Genomic DNA, 25,131 nt, shown 5'->3' with positions numbered 1-25,131 from the left:
GGGTGAGTTGACAGGCTAATTATTTGTTCGGCGTTTGCATAGGTATGTGAATCCTATTGGTCATGCATCTACCCTTGTGCTTTTCAAAGGACAGGTATACATGACCAAAGTCATCCAAAAAAGTTCCTTTATGGGTGGATAACAGTTACAGCCTTCTGTGTTGGGGATTGTTGGGATAGGTCTACTATGGCGTCCATAATATAAGTGGTGTCATAGACTTAATTCAAAGAGCCTATAGTCTAAAAACATCATATATCAGACATTGTATATTAGTATTTGCTCATACTTGAGATTTATATTTTCCCCCTTAAAATGCAATTTCCCCCTGCCAAACAAGGAAAAAAAAAAAAAAAAAACTCAAATGTTTAACTCAAATGTTACAAAACATCATCTAAATTCACCCGAAACGGCAGGTGGCAGTATTGATCCGTTACATGTTTGGCTAGTTCATGTAAAACACAGAAGGAGTGCAGCGGGTTCAGTGCAGGATGCTCCCTTGTTATGCCCAATTTTAATTGCCAGTCCACTCTCAATCGTAAAGTAATGGATTCAGAAGATGGGAAGACCTCCAAGTAAGTTATGCATTTGTTTTACTTATTTTGAATGTTACTTTGGAGTCGCTCATTGATTCGTATCTGCAAGTTGACGAACCAGGCTGTCAGATGGCTTGAAAACAAAATTCATTTGAGTGCTATGTGTGTGGTATTGTTTCCCTGTTGAAAATGATCTCCACGAGACTGTCAGCTGACATATCATCGGGCTCTTTACTGTGGGCTATCAACGTCAAGTCTTTATTATTTTGCGTATCTAGACCTTTACTTGGAATACGCACCTCTGTGCACTTCATGTTGATTATCTTGACTGTTGTCTTGTGAAAGGCATTGCCTGCTAATTTTGGCTGCTGGTTTATCACGCAAAGGCAGGATGCATTCTGTGTATTTTTTATTTAGTTTATTACAGCAGGCCAACAGATGATGCAAGTAATGTAACTGCTTTCTAAACAACATTGATATTCAAATAAATGTCTTACTAAAACCCAAAATGAACTTCAGTGGTGAATTTGTGCTATATTTTTGTGATAAAGCATTCTGTTGGCATTGTAAGTAGGCCAAATGAGCCAGCTTCTGGCTGTGGACAGAATAACCCATTTAAGCCTTACTGTGTTCTTTTTCAGATATCAGCTACTAGATTTGCCATGGGAGGATGTCTTAGTCACACACATTTTCTGCTACCTCCCCCTGCGACACTTGGCTACTCTGCAGAGGGTCAGCAGGCAGTTCCGGTCCCTCATTCAGGTGTATCTTGCAAACTGCCGAACCTTTGACCTCAGCCAGGTAAAATCAGCAGGCTTATCTACTTTGCACATATTTCAAGTCGCAAATCCAATGAAATACGTTCTGTATTCAGTTGGCTGCAAAGTCAAAGACTTGTAAAAACTTTAAATAGGTGTACTGTTGTAGGGTTACAACTAATTATAGCAGGATGGTAGCTGACACACATTCTGACAGTGATTGCTTCATAGTAGTCACAGTGCCTTAGAGAGTGTCCTGTTATCTCCTGCTCCCTAGCTGAATACCCCAAACCAATATTTTGATCCAGTGTGTGCAACTGATGGTTGAATTAGCTGATTTATTTTATTGGACCCAACATGGAAGGATTTTAAAATCAATTATAATAGAGTATCACCCGGAGAGAAGAAATACTCTTTTTCTGATTGGTTGGCAGTGTGGCTATTAATTCTGAATAACGGGACACCTATGAAGTAGATCTGGTAAAAAAAAAGTTGAATCACCTTTCCATATCAATGCTTATGAATGGTAACTATAACAAGCATAGTAGGATGACGGTTGAGCCTGGATGAGGCTTCCAACAATGGAATGAACAAGCTAACTGTCCATTGCTAAGGCCAAATAAAGTTGTACAACAAACTGAACAAGTCGGCTTCTTTCAAACAGAGCCGCTTGTTTTCTTTGCGTGCTATGAAGGCATGGCTATTGCCTACAGTGGCATCCGGGGGATAAGCGGGATAACGGCCTTCAAGGTGTCCTGTTATACGGAATTAATGGACTCCGCTGCATGTCGGGGAGTTCTTTGCCTCTCCCTAGTCCATTAGTTCTGTATAACAGGACACCTTGGCAGCTGTTATCCCTTACATAGAAAGCCTTTGTCTGCATTCAATAAAACTGGGAGAGCTGCTCCTTGTTGGTGCAAATGTTTTTGATTTATACATACGTAATTGTTTTCTACCTTTGTTGATAGATGCGATCTAGCTTCCTATGTAATCTAGCTGTTCCTATAGCTGGTTCGTATCTGTTTTTTTCCAAGTGCTGAATGCTCTCTTCCTGCAGGTTGGGCCTCACATTTCCAAGGAAGCCTTCTGCTCCATACTGAGTGACAACAAAGTACTCCAAAATCTGTCCGTCCAGAACTGCTCGGCCTGGATCACAGACAAGGAGCTCCTCCCTGTCATCGGACAGAACCCGCACCTACAGCGGGTGGACATGCGCGGCTGCTCGAGCCTAAGTCGCCACTCTCTGGTGGCCGTGTCCCTCAGCTGCCTGCGCCTGCAGCACCTGAGCCTGGCCCACTGCGAGTGGGTGGACAGCCTGTCGCTGCGGAGCCTCGCCGACCACTGCGGTGGCGGCCTGCGCTCGGTGGACCTGACCGCCTGCCGGCAGCTGAAGGACGAGGCCATCTGCTACCTGGCGCGCCGCTGCCCAGTGCTACGCTCCCTTTCGGTGGCCGTCAACGCCAACGTGACCGACGAGGCCGTCGATGAGGTGGCCAAGAGCTGCCGCGAGCTGGAGGAGCTGGACCTAACGGGCTGTCTGCGCGTGCGCAACGAGGCCATCAGGTGAGCCAGAGGCAGGTGGGCTTGTGGCCCCCTTTTTAGACTGGGTCTTTTTTGAGCTGCCCAAAAGTTGTGTAATGATAAAGAAAACAAAAGGAGGAATATTTCACAACTAATTAAGGTAACTGGCAACACGATTGGATATGAAAAAGAGCATCCCAGAGAGGCAGGGTCCCTTAGAAGTAAAGATGTAGGGGTATTCTTCACTCTGTGTAAACCTGTGTGCACAAATGATAAAACAATGTATTTTTAATGTTTCTTAAGATGCAATTGTGAAGTATTTGGGGAGTTCATCATCTACAGGACATAATATTATTAAAACATTCAGAGAATCCAGCAACATCTTAGCAAACAAGGGAAAGAGCTGAAAAACAAATTGAATGGCCATGGTCTTTTGGACCTCAGATGGCACTGCATCAACACCAGACCTGTTTCCAGACCTGTCATTGTTGGGGCTCAGGAAAACCTCTGATAACTATTGTCTATGTGCACAGTAACAGTCAAAACAGCCAACATTGTATTGAGACATGATCCAGAAAATACTACCATCTTATCTAGGCCTAAAATGGACTGAGGTAACATGGAAAAAGCCATTTGCCATTTTTTTTTTTTAAATCATGGACTCATCTGGGCTAAAGAGGAGAGGGCCTATTCAAGTATTCAACCTATCCAACTTGTTTTAGCGTTCAGTTCAAAACCCAACATCTATGATGGTGTGGAGGAGCATTAGTGCCTACAGCATAGTCATCTTGCACATTTGGCAAAGCACCATCAATTCTGAATGATGTATACAGGTTTTGAGCAACATATACTCCCATCCAGGCAATGTACTTTCCAGGGAAGACCTTGAATATTTCAGGAAAACAGTGGCAAAATTAATTCTGCACATATTTAAATAGTATTTATCCACAGCGGAAGAGTCCAGGTGCTAAAATGGCCTGTCTGCAGTCCAGATTTGTCAAATTAGGTGCATAATGTAATGACTAAGAATACCCCATGCTGTTGAGCAACTGAAATCCTATATCGGGACGACGGGGAGTAATGGGACAACATTTCACTCTCAAAACTCTAGTAACTGGTCTCCTCAGTTCCTAAACATTTACAATATTTTGTTAATTGAAGAGTTGAAGCAGCACAGTGGTAAACATGCTCCTTTTTTTTAATCATGTTGCTGGCATCAAATTCAAAATTAACATATATTTTCCATGAAATAGTCCAAATTTGATTTATTGTTTATGTCCTTTTTGCTGATAAATATTGGTTTACGAGACTTGTATATTATCACATTCTGTTTTTATTTGCATTTTACACAATGTCCCAACTTTTTCTGTTTTGGGTTGTAAATTAAGTAAGTGTTATATCTCCAGAAATAATCTGTCGTGTGTCAACGCTTAGTCCAGGAGTAAACTATTAGAGGACAGTGAGGAGTCTTACAATGGCGCACACATCTATTCTGAGACTTATGCGTTTGCAGGACTGTGGCTGAGTACTGCCCCAAGCTGCGGTCGCTGAAGGTCAATCACTGTCACAACGTCACCGAGTCCAGCCTGGGGCTGCTGCGAAAGAGGGACGTGGAGATCGACGTGGAGCCCCCCCTGCAGCGGGCTCTGGTGCTGCTACAGGACGTGGTGGGCTTCGCTCCCTTCATCAACCTCCAGATTTAGGCCTCATGGTCGCCTGTTGTGTGGACTGTGACTGGTATGTGAGCTAATGTCGGGATACACCACATTCATTCATTTTCCTCAACATGTGAACATTTTGATGTTGGCTCTGTTTCTATGAGTTCTGCTATTGTTAGGTCTTATTATTCTGAGACACTGCCAGAATTCAAGCGTGAGCCAGGCAGTTTAAGATTTGAAAATACATAACTATATATAATGGCTTCAAAATGTTTTTGTAACTTTGGGCACATAAATTGTCTTTGCTTTGAAGCATGCATTGTAAAAGGATGTCATATGATAAACTCAGTTAATCAGTAGTGGGGAGAGCTTCATACAGTGTGAGCAATCCCTATTAGCAAGTCCAAAAAAAGATGGATCTAGTACTTAAAGGTGCTCTAAGTGATGCCACGTGTTTTTTAGGCTAAAACATTTTATGTCACTTACTGCAAACATCACCTAAGCATCTGCTAGCTGTCTGTGTCCTAAATACACTTTTAAAAATGCGATCTCTGTGGACAGCCAGGCTCCAAGAAAGGCAACAAAAACAACCTGGGCAAACCTAGCCCTTGAAAACATAACAAACTGTTCCAGCAAATCACAGACGAGATGTGCGTTTAGGAGAGTTTCACGGGAGGGAGGGGGAGGAAGTAGCGAGCTAGCTCTCTGTTTTGTTTGAAAGTCAACAGAAGTGACGTTACCCAGCATTACTTAGAGCACCTTTAATGACACAACAATAGAGGAGGTTTCCAACTATATTATAATATAAGACATATTATTTCTCTGTATATAACACATATAACACAGGTTATTCCATATCTTCCAGGTCTCACCCACACACCACCACTGTTAATTGTGAAGACTCCCCATCTGGCCCTGTCTGCTTAAAGTGATGCAATAACACAGGGACTCATGTCAGTGGGAGTCTGAAGTGGAAATCGGAGTCAGTTAACTCATTATTTATTGTTTGATGCAAATCCATACATTGAACACGATGTTATGTGTGGACACCTATTGCACTTCAAGTAACACTTGGTTTGAGCTGGCCTTCTGTCATCCATACAGACCCCCCTATAAATAAGCATGGTGTGATTTATATAGTGTAAGATTATGTAGTACTTCATAGTAGGAACATTTTTGATACTCTGTCACTATCAACACAGGGTAATGCATCCTCTGTGATAGGATTAGTTGAATGAAGTGTTACTTCATTTGCACTGGCAAAAGACTGCAAACCTTTGCACTTTTCATCATTTCTGTCACAATTGTTTTTATAAACATTTAGCTATGTGGATACGAATGGTTCTTATACCTCAGTTTTCACTTTCAAAAGTTAAGGACTCTATTGGTGTTAAGCTACAGTAATGCATCTTAAAATGCCAAATCCCATTTAATGAATTTCATGTTGTATTTAACAGTAAGAGAAAAGAAAGGTGCCTGACATGAACTGACATCAGTTTAGCAAGTTCTGACAGACCGAAACGTCAGTTTATTAGTATTAGTATTGGTTGCACTGTGGAGCAAGCAGTGTTGCACTTTACTTTTCTCTTACTCTTAAGTTGTTCTTGCGAAATGGCACCTGCAATCTACCAACAAGGTGTGGAGGATCCTCTATAGCTTATGTTGTATTTAACAATCACTTGTATTGGTGGATTACATAGGTTATATAGGCATATAGGTTTCACTGTTCAACTTGTGTCTTGTTTTTTGCCTTGTGTCTTAAGTCCCCCTTTATTTTTCATTTTTCAAGCTGCATTTAGTAGACCTGAACCTCTTTGTCACTTGGTGAAGATAGACCTGGTTTATAATAGAACTAATTGCAAGTTAACAGAAACATGTACATTAAAATAATTTAGGTAAATAGACACACAATTCAACAAAATTGTTTTGTTTTCTAGGAAAGTTATGGCAGTGCAGTTTGAATTCGAATTCTGTTTATGCGGCAGCTGAACTGGTTCCATTCCTCTGTCATTTTATGTTTCACTTGCCATTACCTTGTTTTAATGTAGTTTACCCTTCTGATTTTTTTTTTATCTCCTTAGTATTGTAAAAAAAATATTTTGGATTTACAAAGCACTATGATTTTATGATGAGTTTATCTGAAATTCACCAAATGTGTACAGTGATCTGTTATTTTTTAATTCTTTTTTTTGTGGCATCATTATATGCCCAGAGTTTACCTCAGACTTCTTAGAAAACGCTATATGGACACAGGCCCTTAAGAGACTGTTTTGTTGCAACTTGAACATATTATTTGCAAATATAAGCTTTGCTTGCTTTTAGCAATGTATAGTAAAGGGAAGCGGGGATCTCCACATAAGGATTTTGTTTGAAAATGGATGGAATGTTTAGAATACTCATATGTACAGGAATTATGGCTGCATAATGAGTTGTATAAAAGAATGTAAAGATAATTGTACACTCTTGCATATTTGTGGTGCATGCATGTGTTAAATAAGTGTGTGATTACAGAAAGACCCATATCACGCTTTATTTTTTAATGACAAGACTTGCCACTGTCTTTTGGATTTATGAATTGGACAGCAAATATAAGAGGCCTTATCTTACTGGGCCTAGTGCCTACTGTGAGGTATCAATTCTAAGGTATTAAGTAAGATTTACAGTAATATATAATTTTTACTTAGGTTTTAATCCAAAATTGTTATCCAAAGAGACTTCCATAGAAGCAACAGATATTCAATGGTGAATAATACCGCGCCCTATACACTTGATAACTACTGTGAAAGACAGGACAACAAAGGACTTGACCACTGCCACTGAACCTGGTATGCCCTGACAAAAATAACTGCACTACTTCAAGTGTATCAAAACTGCAGTTTTGAAGAATATTTTTGCAGTTCATATTCAGAAATACAATATTTTTTATTTTATGTAAAACTGCATTGCACTACATTGTAGTGTACTTTACTGCAGAATTGCAACATTTTGGACAAATTTGTTTTACTGCGTTGTAGGCCTACTTCAGATTCCTTTTGTAAGAGTGGTAATAATTATCGCAGGGAAGAAATGTAATAGATTGCATTTAGAAAGTTTTCTTTTTCTTTTTGGAATGGAGTTACCAAAGATCCTTAAAATACAACCGTATCTGGAGTTACTGTTCCACGTAGATCCAGAAGGTGGCGATAATAGGACAATTTGTAGAACAGGCTGACGTCGCAGAAGCCAAGAAGTTCAAGTTGTCCATGATGTCTCTGTTCTGTCTTGACATTCTTGCCATGAGGCTGACTGTGCAGGGCACACCTGTGGATGGAGGTCAGAGGTGAGCGACATAAGGTTGCTTTGGAGGTATATCAACACAAACCTTGGTAAGAAAAAGCCAAATAGAATGTATTGTTTAAGACCATTGCTTATGTAACCCCATACTATTTTGCCATTTTAATTAGTAAAAACTATTTAACATTATGTAGACAAATTAATGTTGTGTCTCGGGTTTGCACGGTAAGAGTTAAGACATTTAGTACAGAAGACATTTTTTGTTTGCTAACTTTAACCCTTGAAACCGATAACAGAAACTTGCCTCAGTCATAGGCAGTAAGGTCATGACTTGCTGCAGTTGGAGCAGCTACAAACGAGCTAGCTAGCATCTAAATTTAGCTTTAGTAGGCCTAGTCGATTATTTTTTTAGGTTCCAACTTCCATGTGTTGCGCGTTTTACTCAAGGTTTTTAAAATGAACAGACTATCACGACTGTTCCAGCAAATCACAGACGAGATGTGCGTTTAGGAGAGTTTCACGGGAGCAGCACAGGAAGGAGGGGGAGGAAGTAGCGAGCTAGCTCTCTGTTTTGTTTGAAAGTCAACAGAAGTGACGTTACCCAGCATCACATTATGACGGTTAATTAATGTTACTGTATTTTGCCCTATAAGATGCTGCCCAAACTGGTTGAAAGGCTGAAAAGGTAGCAAAAAGTGCTTCTTTACTTTTTCCCTTGTTTTATTTTGCCATTTTCTGTAATACTAGGCCTACACACTTTATTTTTGTCACCAAAAGAGACTATTTGCCCATGGTAATAATCAAAGTCCTACTTGTCTTTGCAAAGTTAAAGTGGTCTTATACAGTACAGTATTTTAGACCCCTTTCCCCCCACATTTTGCTATGTTGTAGCCTACTCCCCTCATCTACAATCTACAGGTCATAATCTATACACCTCACAGTCTAGGCCTAGTGAGTCTGACAATTCTACAACATCTAGGCTTTACTTTTAGTGAGGCGAGGTTGGCAGATGGGGCTGATTATTCTAAACTAACCGATGTTCAATATTCTTAATTCACCACAAGATGTCTTTCTCATTTTGGAGAGCATGTGTTTCCAGCTTTTGCCATTTCTGGCAATTCTAATATCTATATAAAAAGTTGATCTGAAAAAGGAAAAAACTGAAAGTCTTCTCCTGAGGGCTGGCAGTGCTGGCGTAGCAGCAGAAATGTTCAGTGTGAAAACACACATTTAACAAGCAGTAGTTCCGCAACACAGACACTGCCAACAAACACCCCACGTCATGCTTTACCAGCGGTACCAGAGACTTTCTAATGTGGAGACACAGCACTCAAAAAATACTCCATAGAATTGCATGGGGCTAGTTTGTCACCGTTGTTTACGCATATCCCACCCCTTCCTCGCCAAAACGTCAACATGTAAATACATTGAGCCAATCATGTGGTGTGATGTGAATACACTGAGCCAATCATATGGTGTGTTGTGAAGACATCGTGCCAATCATGTGTTGTGATCTCACCGCTGGAGCAAGATTGGTGTCGTGAAGCCTTGCGCACGCGCATTTCTGACGAGTGCCCAAAAAGCGTTGTCAAATGGCCGCCGAGTGGAGGGACTTGCCTAAAAGGACTTTGGCGGTACTGAAAAGATGATGAGTGATGGTGACCTGGTTTCCTCCAGGTATGACCGTAGGCATAGGCTTGAGTAAAACGTGCAACACTTGGAATTGAGGCCAAACAGTTAAATTTTGGTTTTTATCAGACCAGACAATCTTGTTTCTTGCGGTCTACGAGTACTTTGGTGATCTTTTACCAATTGCTAGTGGGCTTTTCTGTGTCTTACCCTGAGGAGAGGCCTTGCTTTTGGTCACTCTGCAAGCCCAGATCCTGAGAGTTTTGCAGTGATTGTTGTCCTTCTGAAAGTTCACCATCTCTGCGTGCGGCTCAGGCGGAGTGACCTATTGGGTTCCTGGTCACCTCTTTCTCTCCTTTCTTCCCTGACTACTTAGTCAGGTTGTTCTGTAATAACAAGCCTTGTTATCCAAAGTGACACAGAATTGCAACGGTGGGTTGGGGAAATTAAACCTGGGTCGACCGATTGTCAGTTGGTGATGCTGCTGCTCCACCACACGCGTTTGTCCCACGATGTTGCCTGTCCCAGAACTATGACCTTCACCACAGATGGACTCAAGTCAAGTTGTAGAATTGTCAAGATGACCAATAGAAATGGGAAGCACAGCTACATTTCAAGTGCCATAGCAAAGGGTCTCAATACTTGCGTCAATGTGATGTTTTTTTCTTTACATTTTTCTAAAATCCCGTTTTTGCTTTGCCATTATGGGGTATTGAGTGTAGATTGATTGACAATGTCTGAAAATTAATTTTCCATATTATAAGTCAGGGTAAGTTTGAAGCTATTATTTTAAGGAAAAATAACTTCTTTGTGTTGTTAAAGATGTTAGTATTGCAACATAATAAAATGTGAAAGTAAGGAGGTCTAAATGTGTTTTGAATGCACTGTGTGTTGCTTTGATTTAAACTTCAACAAAAAAAAAAAAACAGTGGATTACTGACATTACTCTTGACTATAACTAATAAATTCTACCCACAGGGCTGACCGATTATTATTTTATTAAATTATTTAATTTACCTTCTGTTTCAACAAAAGTTATAGAATGTGCAATAAACTATTGATATTGTGGTATTTTAATTCAATAGATTAAATGTCATATCTATTTACTGCCATTGATGTTCTGTTACATTTAGGGCTAACTTATTTTATTAATATTCTTGGACTGCAATGGGAAATTATCCCTAATGATGCTTAATATAATTTGTTTCATATACTCCAATGCCTGTAATTTGATATGTAAGAAAATATTGTCATGGACTTGGCAAGTGAGTTGCTCAGATGGTGTATATTTAATCTTTTTTAGTTTTTCCATCCAGCTTTGGTATGGAAACCCAATGTTGTGGTCCGTTAAAATGAACGCCTTCAAGTCAGATGAGTTTCAAAAGAATAATGGCATGAGCAGCTGGAACAGAAAGGAACATGGCTTTCTTTTTACATCACCAATACTGGAAGTTACAAAAAGTGAATGGTAAGCAAAGGGTGCAAGACAGTTTTTTTTTCTTCTCATCCTTATCTCACTTTTTATGTATTTATATGTATACATTTCCCATGTACTTCCTGCCATATTATATTGTTGAATAAATCCTTATTAACCCATTCTATCTCTTCCTAAGACACCCAGACCTAAGCATTCAGTGATATATTCCGCGTGCGACAGAGAACAAAGCTTTCATTTGATTTGCGTCTTTCAAAATGTTGCAGTACCATCAGATCAAACACAAAATAACTGAAGAGTGTTGCGGGCAATGGAAGGATCTTTACCTGTGAGGGAAAGCGCAACAACATGAAGATAGAAGAGATTTGTCCAGTGAGTTCAGGTATCTCCACCAGAAAGGTTAACATAACTTATCACGTATTGCTCAATGCCTTAAAGGTGAAACCTGTGTTTCTGACCAAAAGTTGTTGATATTTGAGCTTAGAGAAACACAATATAGGAATTCACATTTTTGTCAATTTTTGACCTACTGGTTACTCATTTAGCACTAAGGGGGGACCCAATTTGTCTAAAACTGATGAGAAAATGGTCATGCTCCTACTGGCGTGAACAATGTTACATAGAGTAATACCAGGCGTTCCAGGTGCAAATCGGCAATGACTCCATTCCCTGTATTGTAAGTCAGTTTTGCAGCTCAAATCAAACGACACCCCTCTTTTCCATGCTCCTAAATTACTGTGTTGATTGGAAGGAAAGGTTTATGGCTCTGTCCTCTAGATTTGTTTTCTGTACACATAGCTAGGACTGTGAACACAACAGAATTATTTGATATCAAATAACATATTATCATTTAAATGCACAGCATACACACTACCACTATAATCATTGTACGTTAAAGGAATTAGGCGTGAAAGTTAAGGGTTTTGAAAACGAAGCCGTTCTTGCAGGGGATTTTTGTCACACTGGTGCAGTGGTGATGCCATTCCCAGGGACGACATTGATTTGTAAAGTATTGTCTCAGAGACTCTAGAAAGGTACGGTGTGAAAGGAATGTTTTTTTTTAGAAAACGGCTGCATAGCCATCTGAAGATCATTTCAGAAATTAAAAATGGGACAAATTATCCACATCTTGTAGTCATTTAAACTGCTCTGTCTTGACAACAGAACTTTAGACATAGAACGATTGACATTATTTTGTATGATTAATGTTTATTTTATTAACTTTGTTCTTACCAAAAATACAGAAAAATATATTATTGACTTAAGATATAAAGAAACAAAATAATGTAACATCATGTTTTTCCTTGTTGCACAGTCTTGATTGTTCTTTCAAATTTTGATAAATTTTACTTTAACCTGCTAAATTTGATTGTTTAGTTCCCTACTTTCTACATTTTCTTGTCTCAGAAGGCAAATAAAATTCCTCATGAGTAATTAAAAATATGTATGAGAGTCTGAACAGTTTTGGCTAAGACCTCCTCAGTAAGAACCATGTTGGTGGTGGATTCCCCGCAAATCTTAGAACAGTGAACCTCTTGACGCAGTGTGCACAAACCTTCATCTGACACTTGATGGCAGCATGGGGTCAAACTCGGGATCTGAATCCTGTGTCATTTGAAGTGAGGTCCTGCTTACATTGTACCATGGTGATTACTAGGGGGTATTTTGGAAATAAATGTGTCAGGATCTTTAGCTTACAGACTTCATAGCGAATTCATCACACATTGCATTGTGTATATGGGGTTGTATATGAATTAATGTCAGTTTCCAAAGCCTTAACAAAATGGTTGAAGAATGAAAAGACTTTGAATCGCTAGCAATAAGCAAATAAAAACCAATGGAAGATATTTACCTGCTGCTTTGAAAATGCAATCTTTTCTTTCACTCTCTCACTCTCTTTCATTCGCCCCATCTGTTATTCCTCCCGTACCTGCTGCCTCACCTCTGTCTCGCTTGGTGGTGGTGGCGGTGGGGAGGAGTGTCGGGGAGCAGGCTGGGATGGGGTGGCTTTGCGGTGGGGTGGCTTGTTGGACAGCTGAGTTTAGCTGCGAGCCGTCATCTTCTGCCAGCGCAAACACAAGTGGTCTATTTTCCACTTCATGGTGCTCTGTGTCCCCATCTGCCGTTGTGACGGTCAGGGGAAAGGGAAGGTGCTGGGCCTGTTGAAGCCGCACAGAGAGATTGTTTCTGTGTTTTTTTCTTTTTCTTTCCCTGCCGTGGTTTGGGCCCCCCTGCTGCTGATAGCCATTCTGTCTGATGTCCAAAAATATGTGTTCAGGGCTGATTTGTCTAAATCCACACATTGCCAGGGGTGTGCCAAGTTTCGTAGAGGGAGAGAAAGTTGTTTGCATTTCACGGTGATTCCTTTGACACAACTGAAACTGAAAAAAAAATTTGTGTGAGGGAAGTTGTCCAGGTAAATTGGTACGGAAAATAGGACTAAGAGTAATTTGCTGTTACAAACTACAACTTTGTGACTAGTTTCCTTTCAAAGAGATGTGTACATCTTTACAACTTTTGGTACACATTGAACAATTGGTTGTGTTTTGTTACATTTTGTTGATGTCCAGTTTGTCTTGTGCTTTTTACTGAAAATATCAGATTTCCAGTCAGCTAAAGGAAAGAGACAAAGAAAAAAGTGATGTGTAAGTTTTGATTTAAGGGTTTTAAAAAAAAAGCTTGATGAGTATTTTTAACATGTGCAGACTTCAGAAGACTGAAATCTCTCAACCGGATTTGCAATTTGCCATCGCTTGTTAGATTCTGCTAAACAGTTCTTGACAGTCTGAATAATTCATCGCTGCCTTAATTACTTCCAACCTGATTTTTGACAGTAATATTATTGGTTGTCTCAGAAGCAAGTTTTTAATATCGCATTTGTCAGTTCTGGAACAGTGCTTTTGAGTCTCACTTTCTCTTCTTTTCAGGCTATAAATCAGATAATTTATTGATTTTTCTGTCATATTCATGAAGTATAAGTGACAATTCATTGTGTTATTTAAATATTGTATGAGTCCTACTATGATTATATTTTATGTCTTTTGCTTTTGAAGTTTCTGTTGTAAGGGTGCTTGTGGAAAAGTGGTTAGAGTTCTTTAGACCTGTCTTTAAAACTTTATACTATTACATACTGTTTTTAGGATCTGATCGTCTGGTTTTAAGAGTTTTTAAAAACAGTGGAAATAAGCATGTATGTGCCGATGTAATGTACCAAACGGATAAATAACAAATGTGGGAATCTAGTGTAGCAGTAAGCCATGTTCAAAACTTAACAATCAGTAGATAACAAATTAAACAAGCAGTAGAAAAACACACAATTGCACACACAATTGGTCAGTCATAGACTGTAGAGAACAGCTTGAACGAACTCCGATTTAACTGTTCTTGTAATTGGGTGCGGTGTTTTGCAGGTGTGTATAATTTAGAAAATAGTTCCGCAAAAGTTTAACCCTCCTCTGTATCCGCCACCATTCAGCTTATCATGTTATTTCTATCTGCGACTAAAGTACAGTAAAGCTTCCATATCAGACTGTTAGAATGTTGGGAGGAAATCCTGGTGCTGATTTACTAGGTCAGGGTGTCGCTCAAGAGGCCCAGGGCTGTATCAAGCCATCAGACTGGATTTATCCTGTCTATGGCGAAACGGCCGCAGCCTTTATTCAATCCCAGACGAGAAGGAAACGCGCATCAAAACAGTGTCGGCTTACTCATGACCTGAAAGACACACTGTCAGAGAGATGGAGATAGCGAGTGAGTGAGTAAGGGAGGAAGGGAGGGAGAAACGTTGTGGAGTTTAGTCTGAGGGGATGAGAGGAAATGATTTATTCTTCTGTTGAGTGATCTGATTTATATATCCTTCCTATATTTGCTCACAAGTGCTTGATCGTGGTAAGTGTAGATATGTGTGTGAGAGTGTGTGTGTGTGTGTGTGTGTGTGTTGTCTTGTCTTGTCTTGTCTTGTCTTGTCACCTGAAAACATCTCATGCCCCTTTGGAAAAAAACTCCTGTTGAATGTAGGTCGGTGATAGTCAGTTGGCCCTATGGACAAGCTTGAACATTTTTTTGCATGAAATCTAAAATCTGGTTTTGATTTTGGCAGTAATTTACCTGCTTGTAATTAAAAAATTATTTTTTACATCTTAAGTGATCAGATTTCTTGCATAATAATAATAATAATAATAATAATAATAATAATAATAAAAAAAAAATAATAATAATGATTAAAATAATAATAGAAAAATCTCACATCTATCCAAAATCTTACATCTATCCACAAAAAATGGCCGATACCACAATTTTTGGATACTTCACAAAGGCCGCTCTCAGGCATTTGCATGTGTGCATGTGAGCATTAATGCTGGATTCTAATGCACTTTCAGGCCTTTCTCAGCCAAAATCAAAGTCAAAGACTGTCAGGCAAAGCTCAAAGGTGATTTATAGAACACAGAAGGGGTCCAGAGATGTACACACACACACATATGTGCGCACACACACACACACACACACACACACACACACACACACGCACAAATGCAGACTTGGCCTGCAGTGCCCGGTCCAGGCGGTCCATGCTGGGTTAAACGGGCAGCGAGGCCCATTCATCTTGAGGAGCCCTCGTCACATTAGCATTGATCCAGCGGGGGAATAAAATAAAGTCAGACTTGTATTATTATATGCCACCAAGCAATTTCTGTTCCAGTGATTGAGTGCGTGGGCAGAACTTTTTTGAAACATGGTCGCGCTAACATATTTTGTCTTCCTGTCAATAGCGTGGCACTTGTCCAAAATCCGGATCGATGGCAACTGATCTTTTAATGTTGAGGGCATAATGAAGTTCCCCCCCCCCTCCCCCCATCTCCTCCCAGACTCTACTGAAGATGTCATTCAGCCTGTGGCAACTTTTATTTAATTTAAAAAAAAAAAAAATCCCTGTCTTGCTTACTTGCCCGGCTATCTTAAAAGTGAATCCTCAAGATTGTGTGCTATATTTAATGATTTAATCTCCCGATGTTTTCCTAAGGCTTGTGAGTTTCACTCATGTGTACGACTGCACCACTGAAAGCAGACTCCCTTTGGAGGGAGAAAAAACATCTGTCGTGTTTGTGGGGCTGACAGGTTTTTTTTTTTTTTTTTTTGTCTTTTGCGGCTTGGTTTCTCTCCTCCACTGTTGGTGTCTCTGAAGCTGTCAGTTGGTTTTCATTTACCTGCTTGGAGGCTTGTAGGAGTTTTTTACAAAGCACTTGCATAGTAGATTTAGTGTCCAGTGTTAGTTATTTGTTGATGTGTGATATAAAAAAAGTCAGCATCAGAGTTTACTCTAAGTGCAGAGTGTACTGTCAAGTTCAAGCAAAAGTTCAAGTTCAGAAACAATGACATTTAACTGGTCTTTTGAATTGTTCAGTATTCAACTATCACTCATGTGAATTGACTTCAAAGACAAGAGTCAAGATGGGAAATTTAAGACAAAAGTGATTCATGAATTATGTCCGTCAACAGTTTTGTTTTTATCTGATTGCAAAAGGTGGACAGTGAGTTTGAGTGACAAAGTTGATATGCAATGACCAGGTTGACAATCAAAATGGACCTAGGCCCCTCTAAAAATCAGCAGTGCTTAAAAAGCAAAGGAATAAAATAATATTTTGAAGAAGTTATCAAATTTACCCTTCCTGGTTTGCAAGGAATGTTAACGTGACCTCGAGACATAAAGGAAATCATTTTTAAAATAACTTACGACAGCCATCATAACAGGCCTCCGCTCACCTCTCTGAGCGATAAGGTCAGTGGTCATTTGTTATCTGTCACAGGGCCCCTCTGAGTAATTCCTCATCTACCAGAGACATTAGTGTCCAGTCAAAACAAGGCAACAACATGTCACTTTCACTCCAGGCGAGTCATAAATAAAACAAGCAAAGCTCTGTAGGCTAAGCCACGCAGATCCCCAAAACAACAGAAGACAATTCAATCTGCGTGTACTCTTACTACCAGGTGCCATGAACTTTGCCTGTCCTTCTCCCTTTGCAGCACGCTACTGTAGTTCTGGGCTGTGAATTAAAATAGGCGGAAGCCCTGTGTCCTGCCATGGTTTACAAGCAATAGTGCCGTCCAGTTAGTTCCGATCTGTCTGTTTTGCCAGTTTCTACTGACAATTTATAAACTAGCTCAAGTTATGCCACTGTATTTTTATGTATTGTGCTGACTGTATTGACTTCTTTTCTTTACTTGATCCGTTTTAATCAGCGAATTGTTATTGGTAAATGAAGTATTAATTGGCCCTCATTTAATATTTTATACTTTCACATTGACAACATCTGCATAATCTTAATTGAGTGAAATGGATTGATGCGCATGAAATTGTAAACTGTAAATCCTGAAATTTAAAAAAAAAAGGAAATCTGATGCTTATTGCTTTCTTTCAAGTTCGTTTTCATCTGACTAAAAGCCCTCTTAATCAGTTAGACAGAGAGAATTGCATTTTTATAGACTTCAGAAAGGTTTAAGGGATGGGCAAAAAACCCCTGATGTTAGAGATTTTCATTCCTGTGTTCATTTTCATATTTTTAATTAACAGACTTTTTCTTGCGTGCTCCCCGAATGAACAAGCCTTTTTTTTCTTCATTTATTTGATGTTCTTTATCTCCGCTTACCATTCACCTACACCTTTGCAGGATTGTGGGACTTTAGTATCAGTCTTTTGGCCACCAGAGAAGCATAACTAATGATTACATTAGAGAGGCTTTGTGAAGGCGGCCACCGGATGTGGATTAACCAAGCAAGAAATAATGTGGGATTTTATAATCTGCATGAATAAACATAAGCTATGTTTTGGTTTTTGACAAAAATGTTAATTTGGGGGGCCCTCTTTTGTGTGTGTGTGGGGGGGAGGTGTTGAGGAGGTGGAACTTTTTCGAGGAGAACAGCTTTGTTGGGTAGTTATATTATCTGTCCTACCAGAGACCTCAAACTCAGGCAAGCTTTATTTGGATGCCATGTCTTTGTCCATGTTGAGGCCCTTCATGCTTTTTTTTTTTCCTCCAAAGGAGTTTTTTTTTTTTTTTTAAGAGAATGTTTGACACAGCCACACAAGGCCTCTTCAAAGTGACACCTAATTAAACTGACATTTGAAGCTGGTCTTTGGACTCCTAATAGCTCCCGTCCATTAACATCTTTCTAATTACTCTCTCTGATGACGGGCAGAGAGGGGAGACGGAAAGGAAAAAGGCAGGGAAAGTGAAAAATGAAAAAGGAAGAAAGAGGGACGCGAGGGAGCGAGGGAGAGCCGGCCCGGAGGGCACACGGGCCGTCAGTTTTGAGCTAAGCCCGCTGGCATGTGGCCTCATGAAGCAAGGGGACGCACAATAGAAAATGGCCTCTTGGTTACCCATCTCTCCTCATTAAGATTTCTGCCCTTTTGTGGCTTTTCTTTTTTATGAATGAAAACTTCAGAAAAGCCACCGCAGACCGGTCCCATTCAAGAGAGTAGAGTGGTCAGTGACCGTAGTGGTTAATTAGGGGAGGCTCACACTAAAAGTCACCTGGTTTGACAATAAGATGGACTCGGAGTGATAATTGTCCTGCTTCCCTACACATCCCCACATGTCCTGCACTGATTTTCACCTAGCTTTTGGGTGGTCATGGACATGGTTTGAAAATGCGGCTTACTCCATATTCATATTTGTGTACAATAGAAACTAATCTGTACAAAATAACACTATTAACTTCGGCAGAAAAAAATCTGGGTTTGGAGTCAAATTAATTGTGCTTATTTCTGTTGGTTATTGGAAGGAAAAAATAACAAAATTAAAAGATAATGATACCAACATTTTTCGCAAATTTCGCATATAAGGCATTACAGTCAGTTACAGTCATTTTTGAAGCGCTAAGCTTTTAGAACCAAGTTAATTTAATGCAGATGCTGAACATTATAAATCTCATAGACCACAAATTATTTCTATTTTTAAAAGTTTGATCAAATTAGCTCTTTTTAGCAAACATTTAATTTGAGAAGTTATGGAATTATTTATATTTATTTTGTTTATTTTTTAACATATTTCGTCAGCACCAGCTTGAAAGGGCCATCTAAAAATTCTCTCTGACTCGATCTCGACATCAGCCGTGATCGGCGTACAATGGCTGCCACTGCAATTCCAGCCGACTTATCACCTGCATTTTATATTTTAAGGCCCTGGGCCCTCTGGATTTCTTTCCGGCGGTGACTGCAGATCAGTGACCCACAAGTGGCAGCCGCTTCCGCCTGTTTCCTTTCATATGCCATCGGTACTTAAAGACTGTGTGATATTCCTGTACATACAGCTTCTTTCGGAGTGGGAGGGCCAGATTAGGGCCTGAGGAGATGTTCTGAGGCCGCTCAGAAACCTCGGCTGTTTTGACTGCGTGCCCGGGTGGGCTGCGACGTGGAGGAGTTTGTAAGCTCCTTTTGCTGTGGATTTCGTTCCTGTGTGCAGCGGACCAAGCTGCCTGACTGACCCAGAGTTCTCTTCGGTTACTTAAGCCCGGGACATCGAAGTCACAAACGTCATTATTATCCGATTCACTAGTTGGATAGGTTGAAGTGCGCACTTACACTACTTACACTCTTTCCCGCTGTATTAGTTATTGACAAATAAACAGTGTGGGCGTTTCTATCCATAGCATTATTCATGTATAAGATTACCTTCAACGAGGCAATGTTTTACTTCTCCTATAGCTTTATAGACATTGATTATGCTCATCATGGATATCTTACAAGTTCACATGTTAAAACTTTAATCAGCTATTTGTTTGGTGCAAGTATTTCCATAGTTTATTGAGGATTCCAGTAACTTATTTTTAGTATCTAATTTTCTCCACGTTTGAAGTGGAGGCTTTGAAAACAAGTCGATTGATAAAACCAGCCCAGGGTGAATTACAAATTGGTCTTCATAAATCTTGCCCCATAAGGGTGGGATGTTAAGGAGGTCTAGTGCTAGGGACTGACATGGATCCAGTTTGGCAGAGGTGCCTGCTATCCCTCCCTCCCTTACATCTAAAACAGGGGCAGTGTCTTGAACCCGTGTCCCCTGGCAAGCCAGGATCAGAGTTCAGTAGCCAGGCTCCACCACAGATGAGTCTGTATTATGTACACAAAGATTTCTCCGTTCTCCTCCACACACACACACACACACACACTTCTCCTCTGGCCCTTTTTAGTGTGTTCGCTCTGTGATCGCTGAGTGTTTGCCAAAGAGCGCTATGGTAACTCCCCAACCCCCAACACAAAGATCCCCCCCATTATAACCTTCAGGTGTCGCCGGATTAAAGTTAAAGCTGATGACCAGGTTGAGGGGCCGAGAAGTGGGTAGAGTTTTGGGGGATTGTGGGGGGATCGAGGGGGGTGTCGCATCTTAACAGGGAATGGCTGCCGCCACATGCTGGCCAACTGAGCTTGGGCCTGGCGCTCAGCATAATAGTGGGGTAATGCAGCATTAATTGGCGTCAGGAGTGCCATCGGAGACGACGAGAGGGCCCGAGGTTTTTAATCCGTGTGTTAACAGCATTCCAGCCAGGCTTTATGCTGACAGGAGGAGTCTCGCCCGGCTTTATGTGCTTCAGAAAGAGAGACGCAGAGAGAGGGAGTGGAAGAGAGAGAAAGAGAGAGAGATGCACCAATGTTTGGAGCGGTGCGGAAGAGTTTGTCCCGATAATGGCTTCTCCAGCGAGGCGTGATTAGAGAGGGGAATACTTCAGTGATCATGCAGAGAGAGAATGTATTCTGTCAACAACTGCTCAGGCATTTGTCTTGTCTGTTGTGTGCGTGTGTCTGTGTCTGTGTTTGTGTTTTGTGTGTGTATGTGTCTGACACTGCGAAATGATTCAGTATGTGCCTGCTTGTTTGTTTTGAAGAGCAGGGAGTCATGTTTTTTTTTTTTTTTTTTTACTATTTCCACCGCCCTCTGTCATATGATTTGTTTTGTGTGAAATGTATGTTTTGCGCTTTAAGTTGTTTTCTTGACCTTCAAGTGTAATGCTTCTTTGTGGATAGACAACTATGAAAAACTGCCACTACATTTGTGGTATGTGTGTGTGTGTGGCTGTGCTTTTGTTTTGTGAAGGACCATGTGCTGTATGGGCATATGTAAGCACAAACATTGATTTTTTTTTTAAGAGACAAAATATTTCTACAATTCTGTTCTTAATATTCTGTTTTAATATAATATGGAGTAGTCAATCTAGTACCAACAATAATTATTTGGTACTATTAGTAGAAGTAATTATAGTGACTTATTTGGGTCAATAAATACCAATAAATGGTGAAACGACACCATGTAATAATCACCATTGATATATGTCTTGGATCGGAGCGACTTTTTGAACTGTGACTGATGTTGGAGCCAGACAAAGATATCTTGGACTACTCTCTCTCTCTCTGCCTGTGTGGAGAGCCAGCCCTCAGGTAAACAGCTCCTGGTGTTCTCTCTTTCTCTCTCTTTCTCTCCACTCTCTTTCTTCCCTCTCTCTCTTTCCCTCTCTTTCTCTCCACTCTCTTTCTTCCCTCTCCCTCTTTCTCTCTCTTTATTTCTCTCCTGCTCTCTCCCCCACAAAGCCGCACGCAAAACAACCTGATGTGTGTTTTAGTACATGTCTTGGTCTGTAGATTAATGACATTAACGAAGTTTTCCATTAGCGCGGCGGCAAGCGGTGGGGGAGACAGAGGCGTCCATGCAGAAACCCACATGACTGGGCGGCTGATAAGAGAAAATGAAACACATCTCGGTGGGCAGAGAGAGGGGGTCGGGGCATGCCACTCCAAATTAGCTGCAGGGCCCAATTTTGTGGTTACTTCATTAGCCCACCGGCTTCTGAGGAAAGGTTGTGACCCATCTTTTGCCTAAATGGGAGGCCCTCCTCGCGAAGCAACTTCGTCCGTAATCTAGCCCTCTGATTGTGTGTGTGTGTGAGAGAGAGAGAGAAACTGGCAGAGGATTACTGTGATACTTAGAGTGTGTATTTTTGTCTTTCAAAAAATTAAGAGTAGGTGTAAGTAAAGTTATTTGGCTATGTAGGTATAGAGAGAGAGAAAGAGAAAAAATAAGGATAAGGATACGGACCAACAGGTATAAGCAGATGATTTAGCTGCCAAATCCTATTAGTTGTGAACAGCATTCAGTAGCAAAATGGCCTTATTAAAATCCAACTGGGTGGGAAGACAGGGATCCTCTTGACCGAGACAGGCGGCTCCAAAGAGGATGTCCTTGGCTCCAAACCAAAGATGACAGGAAGTCCTGTGGACAAATCTTTTGTTTTCATTTTCTTTTCAGGCAAATCTGAGAGACCCTCGGAGGTGAGCGGACCCCCACTGAAAAGGAATCTCAGCTATGAGGCTGGAGACGTGCTGAAAGCCTCCTGTTAGTGCTCTGCAGAGCCCAGTATGTATTTCCATCCCCACCTTTGGACTTCATTTATAGTAAGTTCTCTGAGCTCAAATCTAGCATCATTAGATTATAGTTAAAGTTACTGATTATTAATTGCATTAGTTCAACTTCTCCATGTTTAACTCATGATGATGTCTGAATCATGAGATAGACTGTGTTAAAGTTGACGGAGATGTATCTGAATGTATTTAAACTTCTCTTTTGAAAGCCACAGAACTGATTGTATATCTATGAAAAAAAAGTGTCATTAACACACATTGATTCTGAAAGTGTAACTTTAAGTTCACCTCACAGGTCAACGGTTCCATCACATATCCATCTCACTTCAGTAACAGCGATGTTTACCAAAGCCCCCTTTAATAAACCACGCCACATCAGGCCTTATCACATCAGGGCTTATCGCACAGTAAAGTGACAAAGGCATGATACGCCTCTTGTTCCTTGTAACTTGACTCAGACCAAGTCTCCTTTATTTGCAGGCTGTGCCTGCATTGAAGGCTACAGTCTCTGAACCCCAGTCAAACCCGAGCTACTGCACTCGCACAATGGCTTCCCCCAGCCCAGTTAACCCCTCACCCTTTTAGGAGTCACACTGGGTATCAGAGAGTCACTGAAGTCAATAGGAGAGTCACACTGAAAAGGACTGTGTTTTCCAAAGAATAAATGAAGAACCCCTGAATACACCGGGTGCATGTACCCAAGACGTACAGTGTGGTCTTAGGTTTCTATCAAACAAGATCTATTTGCATTGGAAAAGAATCTCGGGCTTGCTTAGATCAGCGGGTTAGTCGCTTTGCTAGAGAGACGGATGATGCTGTCTTTATGTTTACATTTGCTTCAAACATCACAGTATTTCAAAAATAAAACCGTTGTTTGATTAAAACATAAAGAACATGCCATTGCCAAAGATTGTGAATTGCTTTATTAATATTTGCTTGTTTTACAACCAGTACACTGTCAGATATATAATTATATTACAAAAGATATACTTTTTTTACATGAAAATATGTTTGCATATGAGGTTGCATGATGTTAGGCAGTGACAAAATTGATTAACGCTGATTTTTAGGGTGAAGCTTTTTGATATTAAACATATGGCTACTCTATTGCAACTTTAATGAATAATTTAGGTTTTCCACATATTATTTTGTACAAAATATTTTTCATTTTACAACTTCACATAATTTAGACCTCTAAAAGTATTATTAATATCTTGAATGCTAAAATAGAAAGGTCATGATATGATCATGAATTATGATATATTCTATGAATTAACTTTTTCTATATTGATATTTAAATCAAGTAATATTTAACCAAGATAAATATTTGGTTAGTTTCGGGTGAAAAGTTATCTCAAATATACGATCCAAGTCTGTTTTTTTCCCCAGCAAAATGTTTTTAACACTAAGCAGCAAACTAGCAATGGCAGAAAAAAAGGCTTTTGTAGAGGACGATAGATCTATCTAAATAGTGGACATATTGATACTTAATGCATTTTAAATCTGGAATAAATGTTGACTCCAAAACTTGGAGCCATTGGTCTTAATTACTATGTAAGATTCATTAATAAAAAGTTTAAACAAAGTGCCCTATGGTTATAAGTTCCTGTTCCTGCACTTAACCACAATATTTGAAGTTAGTATAATGTAGAAAAAAAAACAGTTTTGTTCATATGTAATTTATTGTTCGGTGTATCTTTTTTTCAGATTACAGTCATTTTTTCAAGGTTATTATAAGATATCGTTAACCTGAGCACTCTGAAAGATTGAACTTTAAAAAGTGCCCATTTTATATTTCAGAATGTCTCTCTGGAGATATTCAATGACTTCTTCTTTGTCTGCCCATATGCATTCATCGTTAAACAAACCGGTTAGTGTCTGGTGGATTTGAGTGTTTGCCTGGTCTAATGCTGAGACAGTGATTGCTATGTTTAGAGAGGACCTGCGTGACCCTGCGTTTGGTTTGTTGTAGTCTGGAGACTTGGTCGGCACACTTTGACTGGCTGCCAGGCTCACCTCAGACTCCACGCCTCCGAGCGAGCGGAGCCAAGTTTAAGCTGGCCAAGGGCCTCAGGTATGCTGCTGGCCCTGCAGAATACACCACGTATTGTGTTGCCCCTCTCTCACCACATTTTTTTTTTTTTAAAGTTAGCTATTTGCTTTAAAAAATGTGAGGCACAAAAACAGACTGTAATTAAATTTGTAATTTTTTCGTCTGGTCTTTATAACATAGATTCATTCAGGGTCACAGGAACATTGGCTATTTGTCAGAGAAGCCACTTAAACCACCACCTCTCGTCTCGGCCTCTCGTCTTTTCTACCTGGTATCACACACACCTCATAGCCCCTGAAGCCTGCGCCGTAAGCAAACATCCTGTACCTTTATTGGGCTTTTAGTGGCCCTCCTGCAGTCTGACAATGCAGGATTAGGGCCGTGGGGGAAACTGAGCAGGGGAGATGAGAGGGTATCAAGAGCTAAGAAAGAGTGGAAGCGAGGGGGAGAGAGGGCCCTCCTCCCATCCCAGCTCCTAGACTGAGGGCCCTCCTCCCATCCCAGCTCCTAGACTGAGGGCCCTCCTCCCATCCCAGCTCCTAGACTGAGGGCCCTCCTCCCATCCCAGCCCCTCCTCCCCATCCCTCCTAGACTGACTCCCAGGGCCCCTCCTCCCATCCCAGCTCCTAGACTGAGGGCCCTCCTCCCATCCCAGCTCCTAGACTGAGGGCCCTCCTCCCATCCCAGCTCCTAGACTGAGGGGCCCTCCTCCCATCCCAGCTCCTAGACTGAGGGGCCCTCCCTCCCATCCCAGCTCCTAGACTGAGGGCCCTCCCTCCCATCCCAGGGCCCTCCTCCCTCCCTAGACTGAGGGCCCCTCCTCCCATCCCAGCTCCTAGACTGAGGGGCCCTCCTCCCATCCCA

General features: G+C 40.7%; 1 protein-coding gene and 1 long non-coding RNA gene across 2 annotated transcripts; both read left to right on the top strand.

Moving 5' to 3' along the window:
• Positions 1–129: 129 nt before the first annotated feature.
• fbxl15 (F-box and leucine-rich repeat protein 15) lies at positions 130–6,928 on the top strand. The gene is made up of 5 exons (XM_048233048.1): positions 130–572; positions 1,175–1,334; positions 2,349–2,854; positions 4,326–4,549; positions 5,336–6,928. Exons 1-4 carry the CDS (start codon positions 502–504, stop codon positions 4,513–4,515), a joined length of 927 nt encoding a protein of 308 aa, XP_048089005.1. The 5' UTR covers positions 130–501; the 3' UTR covers positions 4,516–4,549; positions 5,336–6,928.
• Positions 6,929–7,469: 541 nt separating this feature from the next.
• Positions 7,470–24,829, top strand: LOC125287643. Its single transcript, XR_007192390.1, has 5 exons — positions 7,470–7,835; positions 10,676–10,840; positions 11,074–11,189; positions 22,102–22,247; positions 24,187–24,829. It is a non-coding gene; the product is annotated as an uncharacterized LOC125287643 (long non-coding RNA).
• Positions 24,830–25,131: the final 302 nt, after the last annotated feature.

This window comes from Alosa alosa, chromosome 22 (assembly GCF_017589495.1).
Source record: "Alosa alosa isolate M-15738 ecotype Scorff River chromosome 22, AALO_Geno_1.1, whole genome shotgun sequence".
NCBI lineage: Eukaryota > Metazoa > Chordata > Actinopteri > Clupeiformes > Clupeidae > Alosa > Alosa alosa.
The sequence above is the reverse complement of the archived record's forward strand: the minus strand, read 5'-3'. Positions and strand labels throughout refer to the sequence as shown.